At 45.3% G+C, this 16304-nt stretch overlaps 2 protein-coding genes across 2 annotated transcripts; both read left to right on the top strand.

The window, feature by feature from the left end:
• The first annotated feature begins 35 nt into the window (after window positions 1-35).
• TMEM265 (transmembrane protein 265) lies at window positions 36-3620 on the top strand. Its single transcript, XM_017642829.3, is given in 2 exon segments — window positions 36-205; window positions 1470-3620. Coding segments are annotated over 2 exon segments (330 nt in total). The 5' UTR covers window positions 36-37; the 3' UTR covers window positions 1632-3620.
• A 2681-nt stretch (window positions 3621-6301) lies between these two features.
• On the top strand, window positions 6302-16254 carry PHKG2 (phosphorylase kinase catalytic subunit gamma 2). The gene is made up of 10 exons (XM_017642777.3): window positions 6302-6453; window positions 6779-6891; window positions 11464-11639; window positions 11897-11951; window positions 12990-13055; window positions 13142-13305; window positions 15039-15129; window positions 15222-15375; window positions 15448-15573; window positions 15677-16254. The coding sequence occupies exons 2-10, from the start codon at window positions 6797-6799 to the stop codon at window positions 15968-15970; spliced, it is 1221 nt and encodes a 406-aa protein (XP_017498266.2). The 5' UTR covers window positions 6302-6453; window positions 6779-6796; the 3' UTR covers window positions 15971-16254.
• The last annotated feature ends 50 nt before the right edge of the window (window positions 16255-16304 follow it).

The following is a 16304-nucleotide window of genomic DNA, read 5'->3' as shown; positions in this document are numbered from 1 at the left end:
TTGGGCTTACAAGTACCTTGACTATCGCCCACAGGTGATGGAGGACGAGGAGAAGGCAGTGGAGAGCTTGATGAGCAACATGGAAGCTGCTTGTTCTCCATCCCCCATTCACTGCTGCTGGCTCCGCCTCCACTGCTGGGCAGCTACTAGCATTATCTGTGGCTGCTCTTAACTGGGAGTCCTGGCACTTGTGTTTGCCATCAAGGTGAGGAATGCAATTCCTATGGGAGCATGGGGCGAGTATAGCCAGGCAGTAGTTTCATATATTTCATCCATTTACATTAATCAGTTACTAAGTACCTGTCAGAGCTCGGCTCTGGGCCTAGTACCAGAAACAATAAGACATGGTTCCTGCTGTCAAAGGGCCCACAGTCAATGAAAATGATGGCTGTGAAAATGGATAATTACAAATGAATGCAGCTGATGAGTACTATGATAGGGGAAGCACAGCATGTTCTGGGAGTTAAGACAGGATACATATGTGTGGTATGTGTGTATAGTAGAGTAGGTGAGAGGAAAGGCATCCTAGGGGAAGTGAAAGGAGAGTAACCTTAAAGGATGAGTGAATAAGAGTGAAAGGGCATTCCAAATAAGGGGGACAGTATGTACAAAGACCTGGATTATTATCAATTCAGCATGATGAGACCAGGGAGAAATAGTGAGAGAGGAGGTCAGAGGGCTCCCATATCCAAGGGCTTCCAGTGTTGTGTTTTGGAGTTACAACTTTATATTGAAAGTACTGGGGAGCTATTCAAGGTGTTTTGCAGGGGAGAGTGATGCGGTCAGATTTGTTTTCAGTAAGATATGCTCTCAAGGCCTACATGGAAGGTGAATTGGAAGGGGCAAGACTTGAGGTAGCTGTGCAGTGATTAGAACCATTTGAAGGAGTTTGTAATGAAGCTATGGAGTTTTTGACAGGGCTTTACCATTTCAAAACACCTAACAGAAACTGCACATGTACCTTTTGAAAGGCCACACAGGCTAATACAAACATCCTGCTCAATTTTTCTTAACCCTAGTTATATTTTAACAATCAGAAACTGTATTCCTATAATCATAAAAATTTCTGAATTTCATTAGGGCAAAATAATAAAAAGAATCCTTAATGAAAAGCTGAGGCCCACTGGGCTAATGAGAATGGGGTGTTGTCTAGACATGAGTGAAAAACTCCAGGAATTCCAAACTCTGAATGAATCTTGGATGAATAGAAAAGGATGGAGAATGAAACAGTTTAAAAGTACTTCCCTGTATGTGATCCTTTGTGCTAACAATGCCACCCTGAAAAGTAGGTAGAGCAAAGTGGCTGCCTTACTTTGCAGACAAGGCATGAGAAATAGAAATTAGAAAGGAAAGTAAAAGGTTTGGGTGTGAGGTTGTGAGCTGGAACAAGAATGGAAGATTGGAGTGGGGCAATGGGCACTTTGGGGCAGAAGCAGGGGAAGAACCTAACCAAAAACCTGCCCCCACAGGCGGAAGAGCGGCATAAGGCAGGCCAGTCCGAGGAGGCAGTGCACTGGGGGGCCCAGGCCCGGAGGTTCATCCTGGTCAGCTTTGCTGTCTGGCTTGCTGTCTTCATTCTGGGTTCCATGCTTCTGTGGCTGCTTTCCTACGCCGTCGCCCAGACTGAATGACTCTTGGTGGCCTCTGCCTAGAGTCAGCCGAGACCTCCTGGATCCTGCAATGTGGTATTGCTAGGATCCAGTGCCAGCAGTTGTCCTTCCTGGAAGGATAGTTCCCCTTTCAAAAGGCTTTGGAAGAGCTCTTCTAGCCCTTTATATAAGGAGGCAACAGCTAGGACCAATGAGGGGAGATCAGTCTGCTCTCTTCTTTCAGTGCCTACCATCTATCTCCTCTTCCCCCCAGCCTCTTCCATCCTGGGGGCCTCTACCCAGAGGTGGGTCGAAAACCAGGCCTGATTTTATTAGAATTTGTTTTGTAATAAAAACCTTTCTTTAGTGGTGAAATGCTCCTAATTGTTCTTCCCCTGCTTTTCCCTCGGCCCTTGGACATCTGACTGATAGCAGAAGTCTGCATTTCCCCCTCCTAGGAGTTCCAAGAGAAGGAAAGTCCTCCCCTTTTCCTTCTGGAAGTTTCCTTCTTGGAAAGACCCCAGCTTTTCTCCCTTACACATCAACAGAGACCCTGGAGGAAGGGAAGAGAACTAGTAGCAGCAGCTACTTACTTCTTAAGTGCTCATTGTATTCCAGGCTGTGTTCTCATACTTCCTATTTTTTAACTCCTTCAGTCCTCACATTCACTCAATAGTAGGATCATTGTTTTCATATTATAGTTGAGGAAACAGGCACACATTACCCAACACTACACAGCTAGTAGGTGGTGGAGTTGAGATTGAACCCAGCAGTTTGGTTTCAGGGTTGAGAGAGGAGTGAAAGGGTTGGATAATAGCAGCCACCACTCTGTATATGGAAATTTGCATGATTAATGTATTTTCATATCCTTTATCTTAGGCCTAATATTTTAAGCATTTTGTGAATCATGAGATAGATCACAATATAGGAAAATATCCAAAAAAAAATACACAGCTCAATAATTTAACACGAATCAAACATCTGGAAGCCAATATTTAGTCAAAAAATTGCTCTGCCAGCACTCCAAAGCCTCCTTTATACCCCTCCCAATCACTAGTCCGCCCTTCCTTCACAGGTAACTACTGGTCTGACTTTTAACAATGTATTTTAGTTTTGCCTGCATTCAAACATTGTATAAATGGAATCATATATATTCTTTGTATGTCTGGCTTCTTAGCATTGTGAGAGTCATCACTATTTGGAGTAGCTGTAGTTTACGTTATTGTATAGTATACCATTATAGGAATATATTACGATTTGTCCATTTTCTGTTAGTGGACTTCTGGGATATTTCCAGTTTGGGAATATTATGGGTCATGCTGCTATGGACGTTCTTGTACATGTCTCTTGGAGTACACGTGCCTTGAGAATGGAATTTGTGGGTTATTTGATCACCACTCAGAGACCAGCAGAGCGCCCAAAGGAATTAGGAATGTTGCACACTGAAGAGAGAAGATTAAAGGGGAAGGAGAGGCACATGATGGTTGTCTTCAGTGTTACAAAGTGCTCCAAGAAGAAATGAAGACAATCTGTAGTTGGTCCCAGGGGTTAGAATTTACAGCAATGGGTAGAAGCCATACATAGGGCAGTGGTTTTCAACTTTGGCTTCACAATGGAACCAATGGGGAGCCTTAAAAATTATTTATGCCTGGCATTTACCCTTAAGAGATTCTGATACAATTGGTGTGAGGTGTTGCCTGGGGAAACAACATTTTAGAGAAATTTTTACAGAAACTTTCACAGCTAATATTTGATCAGCTTTAAGTTTACTAGAATAGAATATCCCATTCCCCCAAACTGAATAAATGAGGTTTCACTATTTTTTAACTCTTTATTTTGAAAAGATTTCAGACCTGCAGAACAGTGATACAGTATAATTAAGTCATGTATTTTTCACCTAGGTTTATTATTTATAATTTTTAACCTTTCACCTATTTGCTTTACACAGGCATACTTTGGAGATATTGCAGGTTCAGTTCCCAACCACTGTAAAAGAGCAAATATTGCAATAAAGCAAGTGAATCAAATGAATTTTTGGTTTTCCAGTGCATACGTGTAAAAGTTAGGCTTACACCATACTGTAGTCTATATCTAAAAAACAATGTACATACATCAGTTAAAAACTTTATTCCTAAAAAATGTTAATCGTCATCTGAGCTTTCAGCAAGTCATAATCACTGATCACAGATCACAAGAAATACAGTGAAAAAGTTTGAAATATTGCAAGAAATACTAAAATATGACACAGAGACTTGAAGTGAGCAAATGCTCTTGGAAAAATGGCACCAATAGACAACATAGGGTTGCCACAAACTTTTCAATTTGTAAAAACAGTATCTGCAGAGCACAATAGAAAGTGAGCAATAAAATGAGGTATTCCTATGTTTTTCTAAATATACTTACTATTATTGCTGAACCATTTGAGGGTAAGTTGAAGGCCCTTCATCCCTAAATAGTTCATAATCTGTCTCCTCAGAACAAGGATATTCTCTTACATAACTCGAGTACAATTATATAATTCCATGAAGTTAACATCAGTACAATATTCTAATATATACTCAATATTCAAATTTGGCAGTTGTTCCAATAACATCCTTTATACCAGTTTATTTTCTGCTTTAGTTCCAGTGTGTGAATACTCTGCATTTAGCTGTCAGATCCTTAGTCTCCTTCAATTTTTAGTAGATTCTCATCCTTTCTATTTTTGCCTTTCATGGCATTTTTGAGGCAAGGCCCATTTGTAGAATATCCCTCAGTTTGGGTTCTTATGAATGGATTTAGGTTATGCATTTTTGGCAGAAATATGGAAGTTTTGTGTCCTCAGTATGTCACATCAAGGGCACATGATGTCAGTTTGCCCTTACTGTTGATGGTAACATTGACAGTTTAGTTAAGGTTGTGTCTGTCAGATTTCTGCAAAGTAAGGATAACTTTTTTCCATTTTAATTAAAAAGCAATCAGTATATATAGTCTGTTCCCCAGCAAATTTTCACTAATAATTTTAATGCCTATTTTGCCCAAGGCAGTTATTAAGAGGCTTCAGTTATGTGTTGTTATTCTGCCTATGTTTATTAGTTTGCATTATGTGAAGTCTTTTTCTCCATTAATTTACAATTTTTAGTGTTAGTATGGTCTCGTTTTTTTAGTTCATTATATGCATTACTGTCATTTTCCTTAAAATGTTTTGTTGAGGTACAATTTACAGTAAAGATACAAAGCAGATCTTAAGTGCACGGCTTGGTGAATATTTTTATATGAACACACCTGTGTAATTACTACCTAGGCTAATTAGACCATTTCTAGCACATTAGAAGGCCACCTCATGGCCCTCTCAGTCTCATTGTTCTTATCTATGCTTTTGATTTGTGGAAACCCCTTCAACCTAGTTCTTGTGTCCTTCTGGTAAGTCCCCATCTTCCTTCATTTACTTTCTGACACCAATTATTTCGTGCTCATCTTACTTCCTCTGCTCCAGCCTGAGAACTAGCTGTTGTCTCCCAAGGAATACTGGTTCCTTTTATTGGGTACTGTTACTTTGAAACCAGTGTCAAGACACTAGCTGTGCTCCTTCTACTGGGATGTTACTGTTTCTAGGCCCTTCGAGAGGTTGGAGCTAGCCTAATTTTACCTATTTTTAAAAATACCTCCAATTTCAATCAGTCATAAGGTTGTCTTTCCCCATTCCAAATTTGGTATTCCCACAGTAAGGACCTTGACAGCCAACTACATCAATATGTTCCCTTGCTCAATTTCAGCATAATTAGCCCACTTATACTACCAAACAAGTTTATTCAATTTTTCTTTGCAATTATTTTGTCATTAGATTGATGGCATAAAAGTCAAATGATTCTGTTAAAAAGTTACTTGGATTCGTTTTTCTCCTATATGGTTGAAATCCCAAAATGTGACATTTTAAAGACATGTGTTAGAAGATTATGTGAATTCCATCTGTGCCTCTCACCAGACTATACCTTCACAAGAGTAGGAACTTTCCTTTGTCATTGCTGTTACTTTGGTGCTTAGGCAATAAATATTTATTCAAATAAAAACATTCACCAAGAGAATGCCGGGTTTAGCTGGGCACTGAGGCTTGTGAAGTCGCTCCTGGCCGAATTGCACAACCTGGCAGGCTTGGAACGAGGGTGATACTTCTCAAGGCTTTTGGAAGTGGGTGGTGGAAGATTAGGAAATGTATAACCCCAGACGGTGAGCATTAGACTGGAGGAACTGAAGAGTCGGAGCAGCCACAGAACGAGAGAACCTCTTCTGACTGACCGTCCACACCAAGTTGACCAAGTTAGGGTCCAGGATGTCTGTGCGAAGCATTTTAAGAGCTGGAGTCTGCCTCTCAAGGCTTTGGACTAAGCTGCTAACATTTAAAAGCCGAATTCAGATAGGGATGCTGTGAGGAGTCTGAAGGCGCCATGTCCAAGCCCAGAGCGACAAATCCCGCGTCCAGATCAGATACCTAAAGGTCAGGCGTCTCTGTAAACCTAACTTCCGGGTCCTGCTCCATGCCTTCAGCACTACCCGTAAGCAAGCTCCACCCTCTGCTGCCTCCAAGCAGACGCCGATTGCTGATTGGCAGCATCCAAAGCTCTGCCCTAGCGTCGCAGCCTTTGGTAACTGAGGTCCAACGTCTGCGCCAGGCTCGAAACTCTGGGCTTCCTATTGGACTACCAATTACCAATTGGAAGGGTTTTTGAACCTTCGTTTTCGGGCGGTGCTGGTCATTGGCAGACAAGATAGGGGCGGGGCCTAATGTTTTTGCCGGCCCCGCCTGGGCGTAAGGTAAACGAATACAGACGAACCCCGAAACCTAGCGACCTAGTGTTGACCCTGGCTTCTTTTCCCGCCCCTGCAGGTAAGCCTGCACGAGACCCCGCGCCCCATCCCAGGACCCGCCCAAGTGCGCCTGCGCAGCAACAGCCAGCTGCCAGTGTGCCCCTTCCCTTCCTCCGTACCTTTTCCCCTCACCTCCCCGTCCCTGTCCCTGTCCTGCCACCTCTCCCGCCTCCTAGGCCTTTTCGTGGGGTCTCCCCAGTCCCGATCCTTCCCCCACCCCGTCCCCAACCCCCAGGTTCCTGGCGCCCCAGACGCAAGGGCTGCGCGTCCGGGAGCCACGATGTGCGTCCTCTCAGAGCACATGGGCCTCCCTGCCCTCACTGCCCTCCGTTTCCTCCACAAAGGCCCCCACCGCCTACGGAATGACGCTGGACGTGGGGCCAGAGGATGAGCTGCCTGACTGGGCCGCTGCCAAGGAATTTTACCAGAAGTACGACCCCAAGGACGTCATTGGCAGGTGAGGCGTAAGCCAGGGAAACGGAGGTCCAGGGAGGTCGGGTCCTAGCCAAGATACACAGCCGCGTCTGAGGGAGGGGTCAGCGGGTAACCGAGGAACATTCGGTGACTAGATTCGTATTCTGGGTCAACCCCCACTTTTTCACAAATTCATTCATGTATGTGTTCAACAGACGTAGTTAAAGCACCTGTGTATGCCAGGCACAAAGCTGAACACGGAAGAGATGTTTAAGCCCTGGAGGTACACCAGAGGAAGTATCTGAAAGAGACACAGGAGCATTAAAAAACTATCAGGTTTTATAAAAGGTGCCATGGGGACTCGGAAAACCACAGCTTCCTAGAAGCCACGATATTTGAGTCTTGAAGGATGAGTAGGAGTTAAGAATACAGAGAATAGAAAGAAGGCCTCACATGTGAAGGCAGTGGCAGATGACATTTGTTCATCAAAGGTTTCCTAAGCATGTACATTGTACTGGGTGCACTGTACTAGGCACTGGGGATACAAGACCCATAAGGTTTCTGTTCTGGAATTTATATTCTAGTGGTAAAACAGATAATAAACAGGAAAACAAGATAAAGATCAACGTGAGTGCTGGGAGGAAATAGGGTGATGGAATGAGTGTAATTAATGGAGCTGAGACTTGTTCATTCTTGAATGAACAAGTAGAGAGCCGAATCAAGATATATTTAGGGCAGAGGGAACAGCAATTGTAAAGGATCAAGGCAGGAAAGGGCTTATGCATAAAATAGGTAGATAATCATAGTGACTAGAATGTAATAAGGGAGACAAGGAGGAGAAAATTAAGTTGGAGAAGTAAATAGAGGTAGTTTGTATGGGGCCTTTAAGCCATGATAAGGAACTTAAATTTTATTCTAGTGAAACTCATGGTTTCAAGCAGGGTAGTAACATGATCTGATTGACATTGCTGTGATTTGGGGGCTAGGAACTTAACCTTTCTGTGCCTCAGTTTCTCTATTGTAAAATTGTGAGTAAAAATAGATCCTACCCTCTTCTGTGAGGAGGGAAAGAGTTAAGATACTCTTAGAACACTTTCTGGCACATAGTAAGTACTCAGTACAGGTGTATTACTGCATTTTAAAAAGATCATGCGGGCTCTTAGGCAGAGAATGGAGAGGAGAGGAGCAAGAATGAAACAGAAACCAATTAGGAAAAAGAAAAAAGAAGAAACCAATTAGGAAGCTATTGATGGTGTTGGTTTAGACTGGTGATGGTAGAGATGGAGAGAACAGATCGAGTTAGGTGATGGTTTGAAAGGAGATTGATGTAGTTTCCTCAAGGATTGGATATGGACCACGATGGAAAGGAGAGAAACAAAAATAACTTCTAGGATTTAGATTTGACCATTTGAGTACCATTTACTGAAATGAAGGAAAGGATTAGATTAGGGGGAGCAAGTCAAGAGTTCCGTTTTGGAAGTTAGGTTTGACATATCCAACTGGAGCTGTCAAGTGAGTATATGAGTCTGGAACTCAAGGGAGAGAGCTGAGCTAGAGCTATAAATTTGGGAGCCATCAGCATATAGTTGACTAGAAAATAGTGACAGAGAAGTGAAAGGGGCCTAGGCTCAGGCCCTGGGGCATGTTACTATTTAGGGGTTAGAGGAGGAGGAGCCAGTAAAGAAAACTTAAGGAGAAGCCATCTGTGAGTTAAAAAGAAAAACAAAAAAGAAAAGAATGTGCTTCTGGAAGGTTGGCATGGTCTGCTATGATGAATGCTGCTGAGGCCAGGAAAGCAGGCAGGGGTGTGACGATTAGAGTTGTTCAGACTCCTTTTGGATATTGCTTGGAGATGTCAAAAAGGCTATTAGGGTCAGGAATTCTGAAGTGAAATCAAGGCTTGAGACAGTTTAGCAGGAGTAATTTTCACATAGTTGGTATTTAATTCCCTTGGGACTGGATGGAGGTTACCAGGGGAGAGAGTATTGGGAAAGCTGAAATACAGGTCCTGAGATGCTGCAGAGATTCAGGATCAGGTAAGATAGGATTCACAGGCTGGGAAGAGTCCTTAGGCAAGAGCAGTGGTTCCACTGCCGAGGTGTGCAGAAAGAGCCTTTTTGGAGAAGACAAGTCAGAGGGTAGGGTCCTTTTCATCCCATCCCCCCATCATTGTGGTGGTATGATCCCTTGTCTCTCTCCTCCTCTTGTCTGTTTCTCTTGTACTTTAAAGTACCTGTACATGCTCACTAAATTACTTTTCCCAGAGTATTAGTTTCTTCATGTATAAAGGCCTGAGGCTTTAAAGGAGCTTTGCGCATTCTGGAACGTGGTGATAAGTTCCAAGTCACTGAAACAAAGATTGGATAGCAGAGTCTTAGCCAGAGATGAGGCTGAAAAGAGACTAAGACTGTTTGGTGAAGGCCTCGAATGACAGATGAAGGAATTGGTATTTGATTATTATCTTTTAAGTAATAGGAAGGCAGTATGGAAAGAAATGTTGAGTGCATTCCGCAGTTAACTAGGTGGTTGAAAGTATTAGGTCTTTCATTTAAAAAGAGAACAATTACTATAGGGCTCTGCTGAGTAATGAAGAACACTTAGAACTTACTAGAGAATTAAGCTGGGAAGTGTTTAAGCAGCAAATGATATGATTGAGGCTGTTTTAAGACGCTAATTCTAGAAGCATTATGGCAGATGGGTTGTAGTGTGGTTGAGATTGATAGCAGGGAGATTAGTGAGGAGGCTGTTGTGGTTGTGGCGGTGAAGTACTAGGAAATAGATTTGAGAGGTATGCAGAATGGACTGGACTGGTTGATTGTGGTGGATTGTGAAGGAGAGGGAGAAGCCAAAAATGGTACCAAGATTTCTGTTTCTAGTTTATGATTCCAATGGAATGGTATTGCCATTAATTGAGCTAAGGAATATGGATTGAGAAGCTAGTTTCGGCAGAAGATGAGGTGTTCAATGCTCATAATGAAAGTGAGATCTTTCTAGGACCCTCAGGAATAATCTTCAGTGAGACATGTTAGCCTGACACCTAAGGGAGACTACAGGGCATGAGGGTTGAAGTCATGTTGATGGGTAAGATTACTGAGGGAGAGTGTACATAGCCAGAGAACAGGGCCAAGGATGGGATTCTGAGGAAGCTTTAACATTTAAGAGGTGGTCAGAGAACAAGGTACTAGGGTGTATCAATAGAACTAGGACTTTGAATCTGAAGACCTGGGTTTCCCATGTAGATAGTCATGGTACACAGTAGGAAGGCTTAATGAAGAGTGAATGCTTTTACAGGTAAGGTGCTATGGGATGCCAGAGAAGGGAATGGCCCCTTCCTCCTGGGGAAGACACAAAGAATTGGTGGAGGGGTCATTTACATTAGGTCTTAAAGCAGGGATTCTTAGCTGGATGGCTTGGAGGGTCTTTGAACCCCCAGAAATTGTAAAACGGTTGTATGGGCCAGAGGTCTCCAGCTTTCAGCAGATTCTCAGAGGTTGTTAAAAGATGATTAAAAATTAGACAAGGAACCACAAATCAGATGCCCTTAGTGATCGGGCATGAAATCAAAACTGTGAAGTGGCCAAGAGTAAGATGGTAGTAAATGGTGAGCACAGTGGCAGCTGGAGAGTTCTTGTCCCCTCTAAGATATGTGTGTTCAGATTTGTAAATAATAGTGCACTGACTAAAACAGAACACATCTGTGGGCTGTATGTCTGGAAGGTCGATAGTTTGCATCTCTTGACTGAACCACAGATGTGGGTGAGTTATTCCAAGCAAAAGGAGTTGATGTAAGGAAAGGAGGCCATGAGAGCATAGCAGTAAAGTTGTGTGAAGGCAGTCAGAGAACTAGCATACAAAATATGTGAGGTCTGGTCCTGGAGAGATTTGCACCTTAACCTAAGGTACTTGTAGGGTCATATGGAGTCAGTGACAGAATCTAAGCAAGGTAATCCCCATCTATGACTTTCTCTTTACAATGCCAAATGGGCTTCCCTGTCTCTACCTCATTAAAACCTTTTGACATCCCTCGACGGTATCTTTAGCCATGTTTCAGAGCTGGCAAAGTGCAAGCCCAGACACTTCATGTCCGTGGGTCACTTGGAGATTAATCAGTGGCAAATCTGGAGCCTAAACTAAGGTCTCCTAATTCTCAATTTGGTCTTCCAGTCAGTGGCCCAATACTTGTGTGGAGCCTCTGACACTTGGGTTATATAGAGGAACTCTGGGATTTGGTGGCATTATCAGGGAAGTGTGAGTATAATTTGGAGGGAGCCTTACATAATTTTTTCCCACATTCTCCTTGGAGGATCCCAGGGCAAGGGGCAGATTTTGGGGCTCAGTGTGGAAAATATTTACCCATGGAGGGTGTTGCAGACTGGATTTGAATCCAGGAAACCCCTGCCTTTCCTTTGAGCTTCATATTGCACCTTGTGGGTACCTAGGTTGCTTGCTGAGGCTGCAGTGAAGCTGCATGAGGCCAGGGTGAGCTCCACCCTGGTTGCATTGTTGTCTGGATGGGTCTTCAGCGTCTGGTGTGTGGGTATCCAGATGCTGAGGCTCCACTCTTGGAGATGGGAGAGCAGGAGTCCATGACTTGGGTGTTGTCTGACTCTGGCAGAGGAGTGAGCTCTGTGGTCCGCCGTTGTGTTCATCGAGCTACTGGGCATGAGTTCGCTGTGAAGATTATGGAGGTGACAGCTGAGCGACTGAGTCCTGAGCAGCTGGAGGAGGTGCAAGAAGCTACACGCCGAGAGACTCACATCCTTCGCCAAGTCGCCGGCCACCCCCACATCAGTGAGGCTGCATTCCCTGCTACTGTTAGCTGATAGCCACCTCCTGCTAGCCCTGCCCACAGCCCACTTTCCCCAACACTGCCTCCACGCCTCTGTTCCCTTCCTCCTGGCTCTACTCCCCCTCAAAGTGGGTCCCTACTGTGGCCTGTGGTTCTTCCTTCCCAGGAACAGCCCACTGCTGCCTCAGGGTGGAAAGCCCCTTTAACATGCAACCGCTCCTTTCCAGCTCTGTCTCTGCCTTTCTGCCTCTTTCCCCAGTCACTCTCATCGATTCCTACGAGTCTTCTAGCTTCATGTTCCTGGTGTTTGACCTGTGAGTATCTCCCTGCCCTGATGTGAGAACCCTCCTCCTCACCAACATGCATGGCTCAGCCTTAGAGCACAGTGGGCTGTAGATCACTCTGCTCACACCTTCCTCTACTCTAGCTAGGCCCTGCCTGCCCTACCTGTGGCTCTGGCCCATCTTCCTAAGTGCCCTGATTGAGGCAAGTTCTTCAAGAGTAATCATGACCAGCCAAATACAATGGGTCACTGTCTCAGTCACCCATGGTTATAAGGTTAGCAGGGAAGAAAAGGCTGTTTTAAGAGGAGAGTGTCTGTAAGGTGACCACTTATAAAGATTCTTGCTCACCAGTCTCTCACTGTTTAACACCCTACACTGGTGTCTGTCTCTGCCCAGCAGTTCTTTTTCTGGTCTGAATCTGAATGTCAGAGATTGTACAATATAATGCAAACCAGTTGCAAAGGTACTTCAAAAGAGAATGATTTGAATACCAGATTTTTAAGAGAGGCCCTTGGAAAAAATGCAGAGTCTTCATAGAGAAACAACCCTCTGCAGAAGTCAGAGGGGAGGTAGGAAGTATCTGTTCCTCTGTGCAACTTTGCAAAACAGTGCTACTCCCTGAAACAAAGCCTGATGTGTTCTTCACTTCAAGGATTGATGGAGTTAACCTCAATTGTTAAAGACAAGATAAAATAAGCAAAATTAAAAATAAAGTCCATTTTTGGTCACTGTTAACTGAAATTTTGGTCCGTGGTCTAAATAGATTAACTTTAAAAGGACTTTTTTGAGTGTGGTTATTCTTAGTTAACAGGGATCTCCTCCTATAAACTACTTTCACAAGGAGGCACTGATTCTTGATAAAATAGTATAGATATTTCAACTGCCAACCCACTGGGTCAAATTGTCCCTGGCATCCAATTCAGTTTTGGAGGACTCTCTCTTGAGATCCTTCAGTTTATCCACAGAGGAATCTCTTTAACTGGGCTTCTTTCAAAGTATGGGCACTGGCTTATCTTCTCAGCCCCCACAGTGAGGTACACCTCCCTTCCAACCCCTCCTATCCCTTAGGATGCGGAAGGGAGAGCTGTTTGACTATCTCACAGAGAAGGTCGCCCTCTCAGAAAAGGAAACCAGGTAATGGCTGAGCCTGTCTGCCGTGGGGTGAGCAGGGAGTGGGGCAGGGCAGGGAGCAGCAGAGGAGGAGACTGCACCTCCCCCAGGTCCATCATGAGGTCTCTACTGGAAGCAGTGAGCTTTCTTCATGCCAACAACATTGTGCATCGAGACCTGAAGCCTGAGAATATTCTCCTAGATGACAATATGCAGATCCGACTTTCAGATTTTGGGTTCTCCTGCCACTTGGAACCTGGCAAGAAGCTTCGAGGTGAGGGGACCTGGTTCCCTTAAGAGGCTTGGGAGGGTAGGAGACCCAGCCTGAGGCTTGTTGGCTGGGTCTGACAGTTGAGTCCCAGATACCAAGAAAAGGGGAGAAGTCAGTGAGCGCTTCCCAAGTACCCTCTGGGTACAAAGCCTGGTATGCAACTCAGTGGGCTTCCTGACCTGTGGAGGATGGAGATGGACAAGGGAGCAGATAGTGTCATACAGTGTGCAAGGGGCCATGCTGGGGAAGGCCAGAGAAAGAGCACCTAATTCAGGTGGAGGGGCCCATGAAGGAGGAGGCTCTGGATCTGGGCCTTGGGAGGCTGGGCTCGTCCCAGAAGGAAAAATAGGGAACAGGGGATGACAGGGCTCAGCTGCATGTTAGGGTTCTGGCAGAGGTACAAGGCCATGGGGTGCTGCTCAGGTGCCAAGGAGCCTGATGTGGCCAGGCAGCACTTCTCACCTGGTGCCCTGGGACTTGGGCTTACCCATGTCCATACCTGTTGTGACAGAAATATTTCTAGTGCAATTAGAAAACAAGTTTCAACTGTGGGGCTCCTCAGAGCCTTTAGTGTGTCACCTTCTCTCCCTTCATGGCTTTGTACTAGACGTACTGATAGCTAACATAAACTGGGCATTTACTGTGAGTTAAGCACCAGATTAAGTCTTTACATGGCTTATTTCTCAAGATTCTTTCAACAACTCTTTGAGAGAGATAGTATTTGTGTCTCCAGTTTATAGATGGGCTTAAAGAGGTGAGGTGACTTGCCCAAGGTCAGGTAGCTGGGATTTGAACTTGGATAGTCTGACTGGAGCTCATGTCCCCATCCTGTGGGCTTACACATCTGTCTTGTAGATGCTGTGCTTTGTTTCCCTTTGGGCTTCCACATACACTTTACCCCCTTCTGGATTCATCTTTGTCCCTGCCCACTCCATCCTTTCCCTTGGCTTTGGTAATTCTAGATCCCCTACATTTTGTTATTATATATTCTCCCTGCATGACACACCTTTTACTCTATTATTTGTCATTTGCTTTCTGGTAGACAGTGGGCTTGGTAAGGGCCCATGTAGTTCACCACTGTGTTTAGTATGGTATTTGGTACATGGTAGGCATTCTTAAATACTTGGTGTAGGAATGAATTTCCTCAAAGATTTGTTTTTAAATTTAGGCCTATTTTAGAAGTATGCCATGGAACACAGTTTAGAAATTGCTGGAATAGAAGAACTGATGTCTGAAAGTGGTAGAAGCAGCTAAAAATTGAGGCTTGGATCAAGTCATGGAGGGTTCTGTGCAGCAGGAGTCTAGATCCTGAGGCCATAATGGGGAGCCAGGGAAGGGATTTAAACAAGGGACTTAACCAGCATGTGCTTTAAGAAATCCCATATTCCCTGTTGTTTGCTTTGGTTTGAGTGGTGGTTCTACTAACCAAAGAAAAGATGACAAGAGGAGGAATAGATTTAGGCAGAAAGGAATGCAGAAAAGACCTAAGTTTTGTTTTCTGTGTGTTAGGTATGTAAAAACCTGGTAACAAGTTGTGTGAGGAGTGGGTGGGTTGGCTTGGCTGAATGTTTGGAGAAGGCAAATGATACGGTTAGGTAGGACCTTGAAGTCAGTCCAAGTCAGGTTTCCCCAACAAGGCCACCAGGAGCCTTGGTGGGTATTTGAGTTGTTCAGCAGGGGTTAAAGGCCATGAGGGGGCTGGTAGCATCCCATCAATCTCAGCCCTCTCTCCCCAGACTTGTGTGGGACCCCCGGGTATCTGGCACCGGAGATCCTTAAGTGCTCTATGGATGAAACCCACACAGGCTATGGCAAGGAAGTCGACCTGTGAGTTTCTGGTCTCCCCCTTCCCTTTGTGTACTGTCCTTTAACATGTTTCCCTATTACCTAGTCCTGTCTGACTCTGGTCTCTTCCCCAGCTGGGCCTGTGGGGTGATTTTGTTCACACTCCTGGCTGGCTCACCACCATTCTGGCACCGACGCCAGATCCTGATGTTGCGCATGATCATGGAGGGACAGTACCAGTTTAGTTCACCCGAGTGGGATGACTGTTCAAATACTGTCAAAGACCTGGTGAGCTGGGGCTGTGAGAAGGTAAGGAGGGAGGCCCAAGAGCTGCCCCTCATGCTCTGGGGTTTCCCCTAGATCTCAAGGCTGCTGCAGGTGGATCCTGAGGAACGCCTGACAGCTGAGCAAGCCCTACAGCACCCCTTCTTTGAGCGCTGTGAAGGAAGCCGATCCTGGAACCTCACACCCCGCCAGCGGTTCCGGGTAAGCCTGAGTGTGTCAGGGGCTGGGCCTGCTCTTCTGTCCCATGCTTTTTGTCCTGTGATTGATGCTCCACTGGAGCTCACACTGTGCCCCTCCTTCCCAGGTGGCAGTGTGGACAGTGCTGGCTGCTGGACGAGTGGCCTTAAGCATCCACCGTGTACGTCCACTAACCAAGAGTGCACTGTTGAGGGACCCTTACACACTGCGGCCAGTGCGGCACCTCATTGACAGCTGTGCCTTCCGGCTCTATGGGCACTGGGTGAAGAAGGGTGAACAGCAGAACCGAGCAGCCCTCTTCCAGCACCAGCCCCCTGGGCCATTTCCCATCATAGGCCCTGAAGAGGAGGGAGACTCAGCTATTATCCCTGAAGATGATGCCATGGTGGTACTGGGCTAGCACCTTAGCCCTGGGGAATCCCAGAAGGCAGGAATCTCCAGGAGGAGAATCTTTATCATTCCATTCCCTCTGGGCTCTGGCCTCAGGCCCCTCCCACCCCAACATTCCTGGCCAGGCCCACGACCGATCATACTACCATAAAGACCAGCCCTGTACACCTAACCTCACCAGTCAGGGCTTTGGGCTGAGAGCTGAGGTGGAAGGGAGCCACTCAGAATGCTAAGCCGGGCCTTGTCAGTGCTGCCTGTGCTGCCTATGCAATAAAGTCTGCTGCGGACCAGGGAGCCAGTGCCCCATGTCTGATGTCTGGCTTTCGCAGGAAAGTCCAGAAGGT

The sequence above is a fragment of the Manis javanica genome, chromosome 10 (assembly GCF_040802235.1).
Source record: "Manis javanica isolate MJ-LG chromosome 10, MJ_LKY, whole genome shotgun sequence".
NCBI lineage: Eukaryota > Metazoa > Chordata > Mammalia > Pholidota > Manidae > Manis > Manis javanica.
Note: the sequence above shows the minus strand (reverse complement) of the source record. Positions and strands in the feature narration are given on the sequence as shown.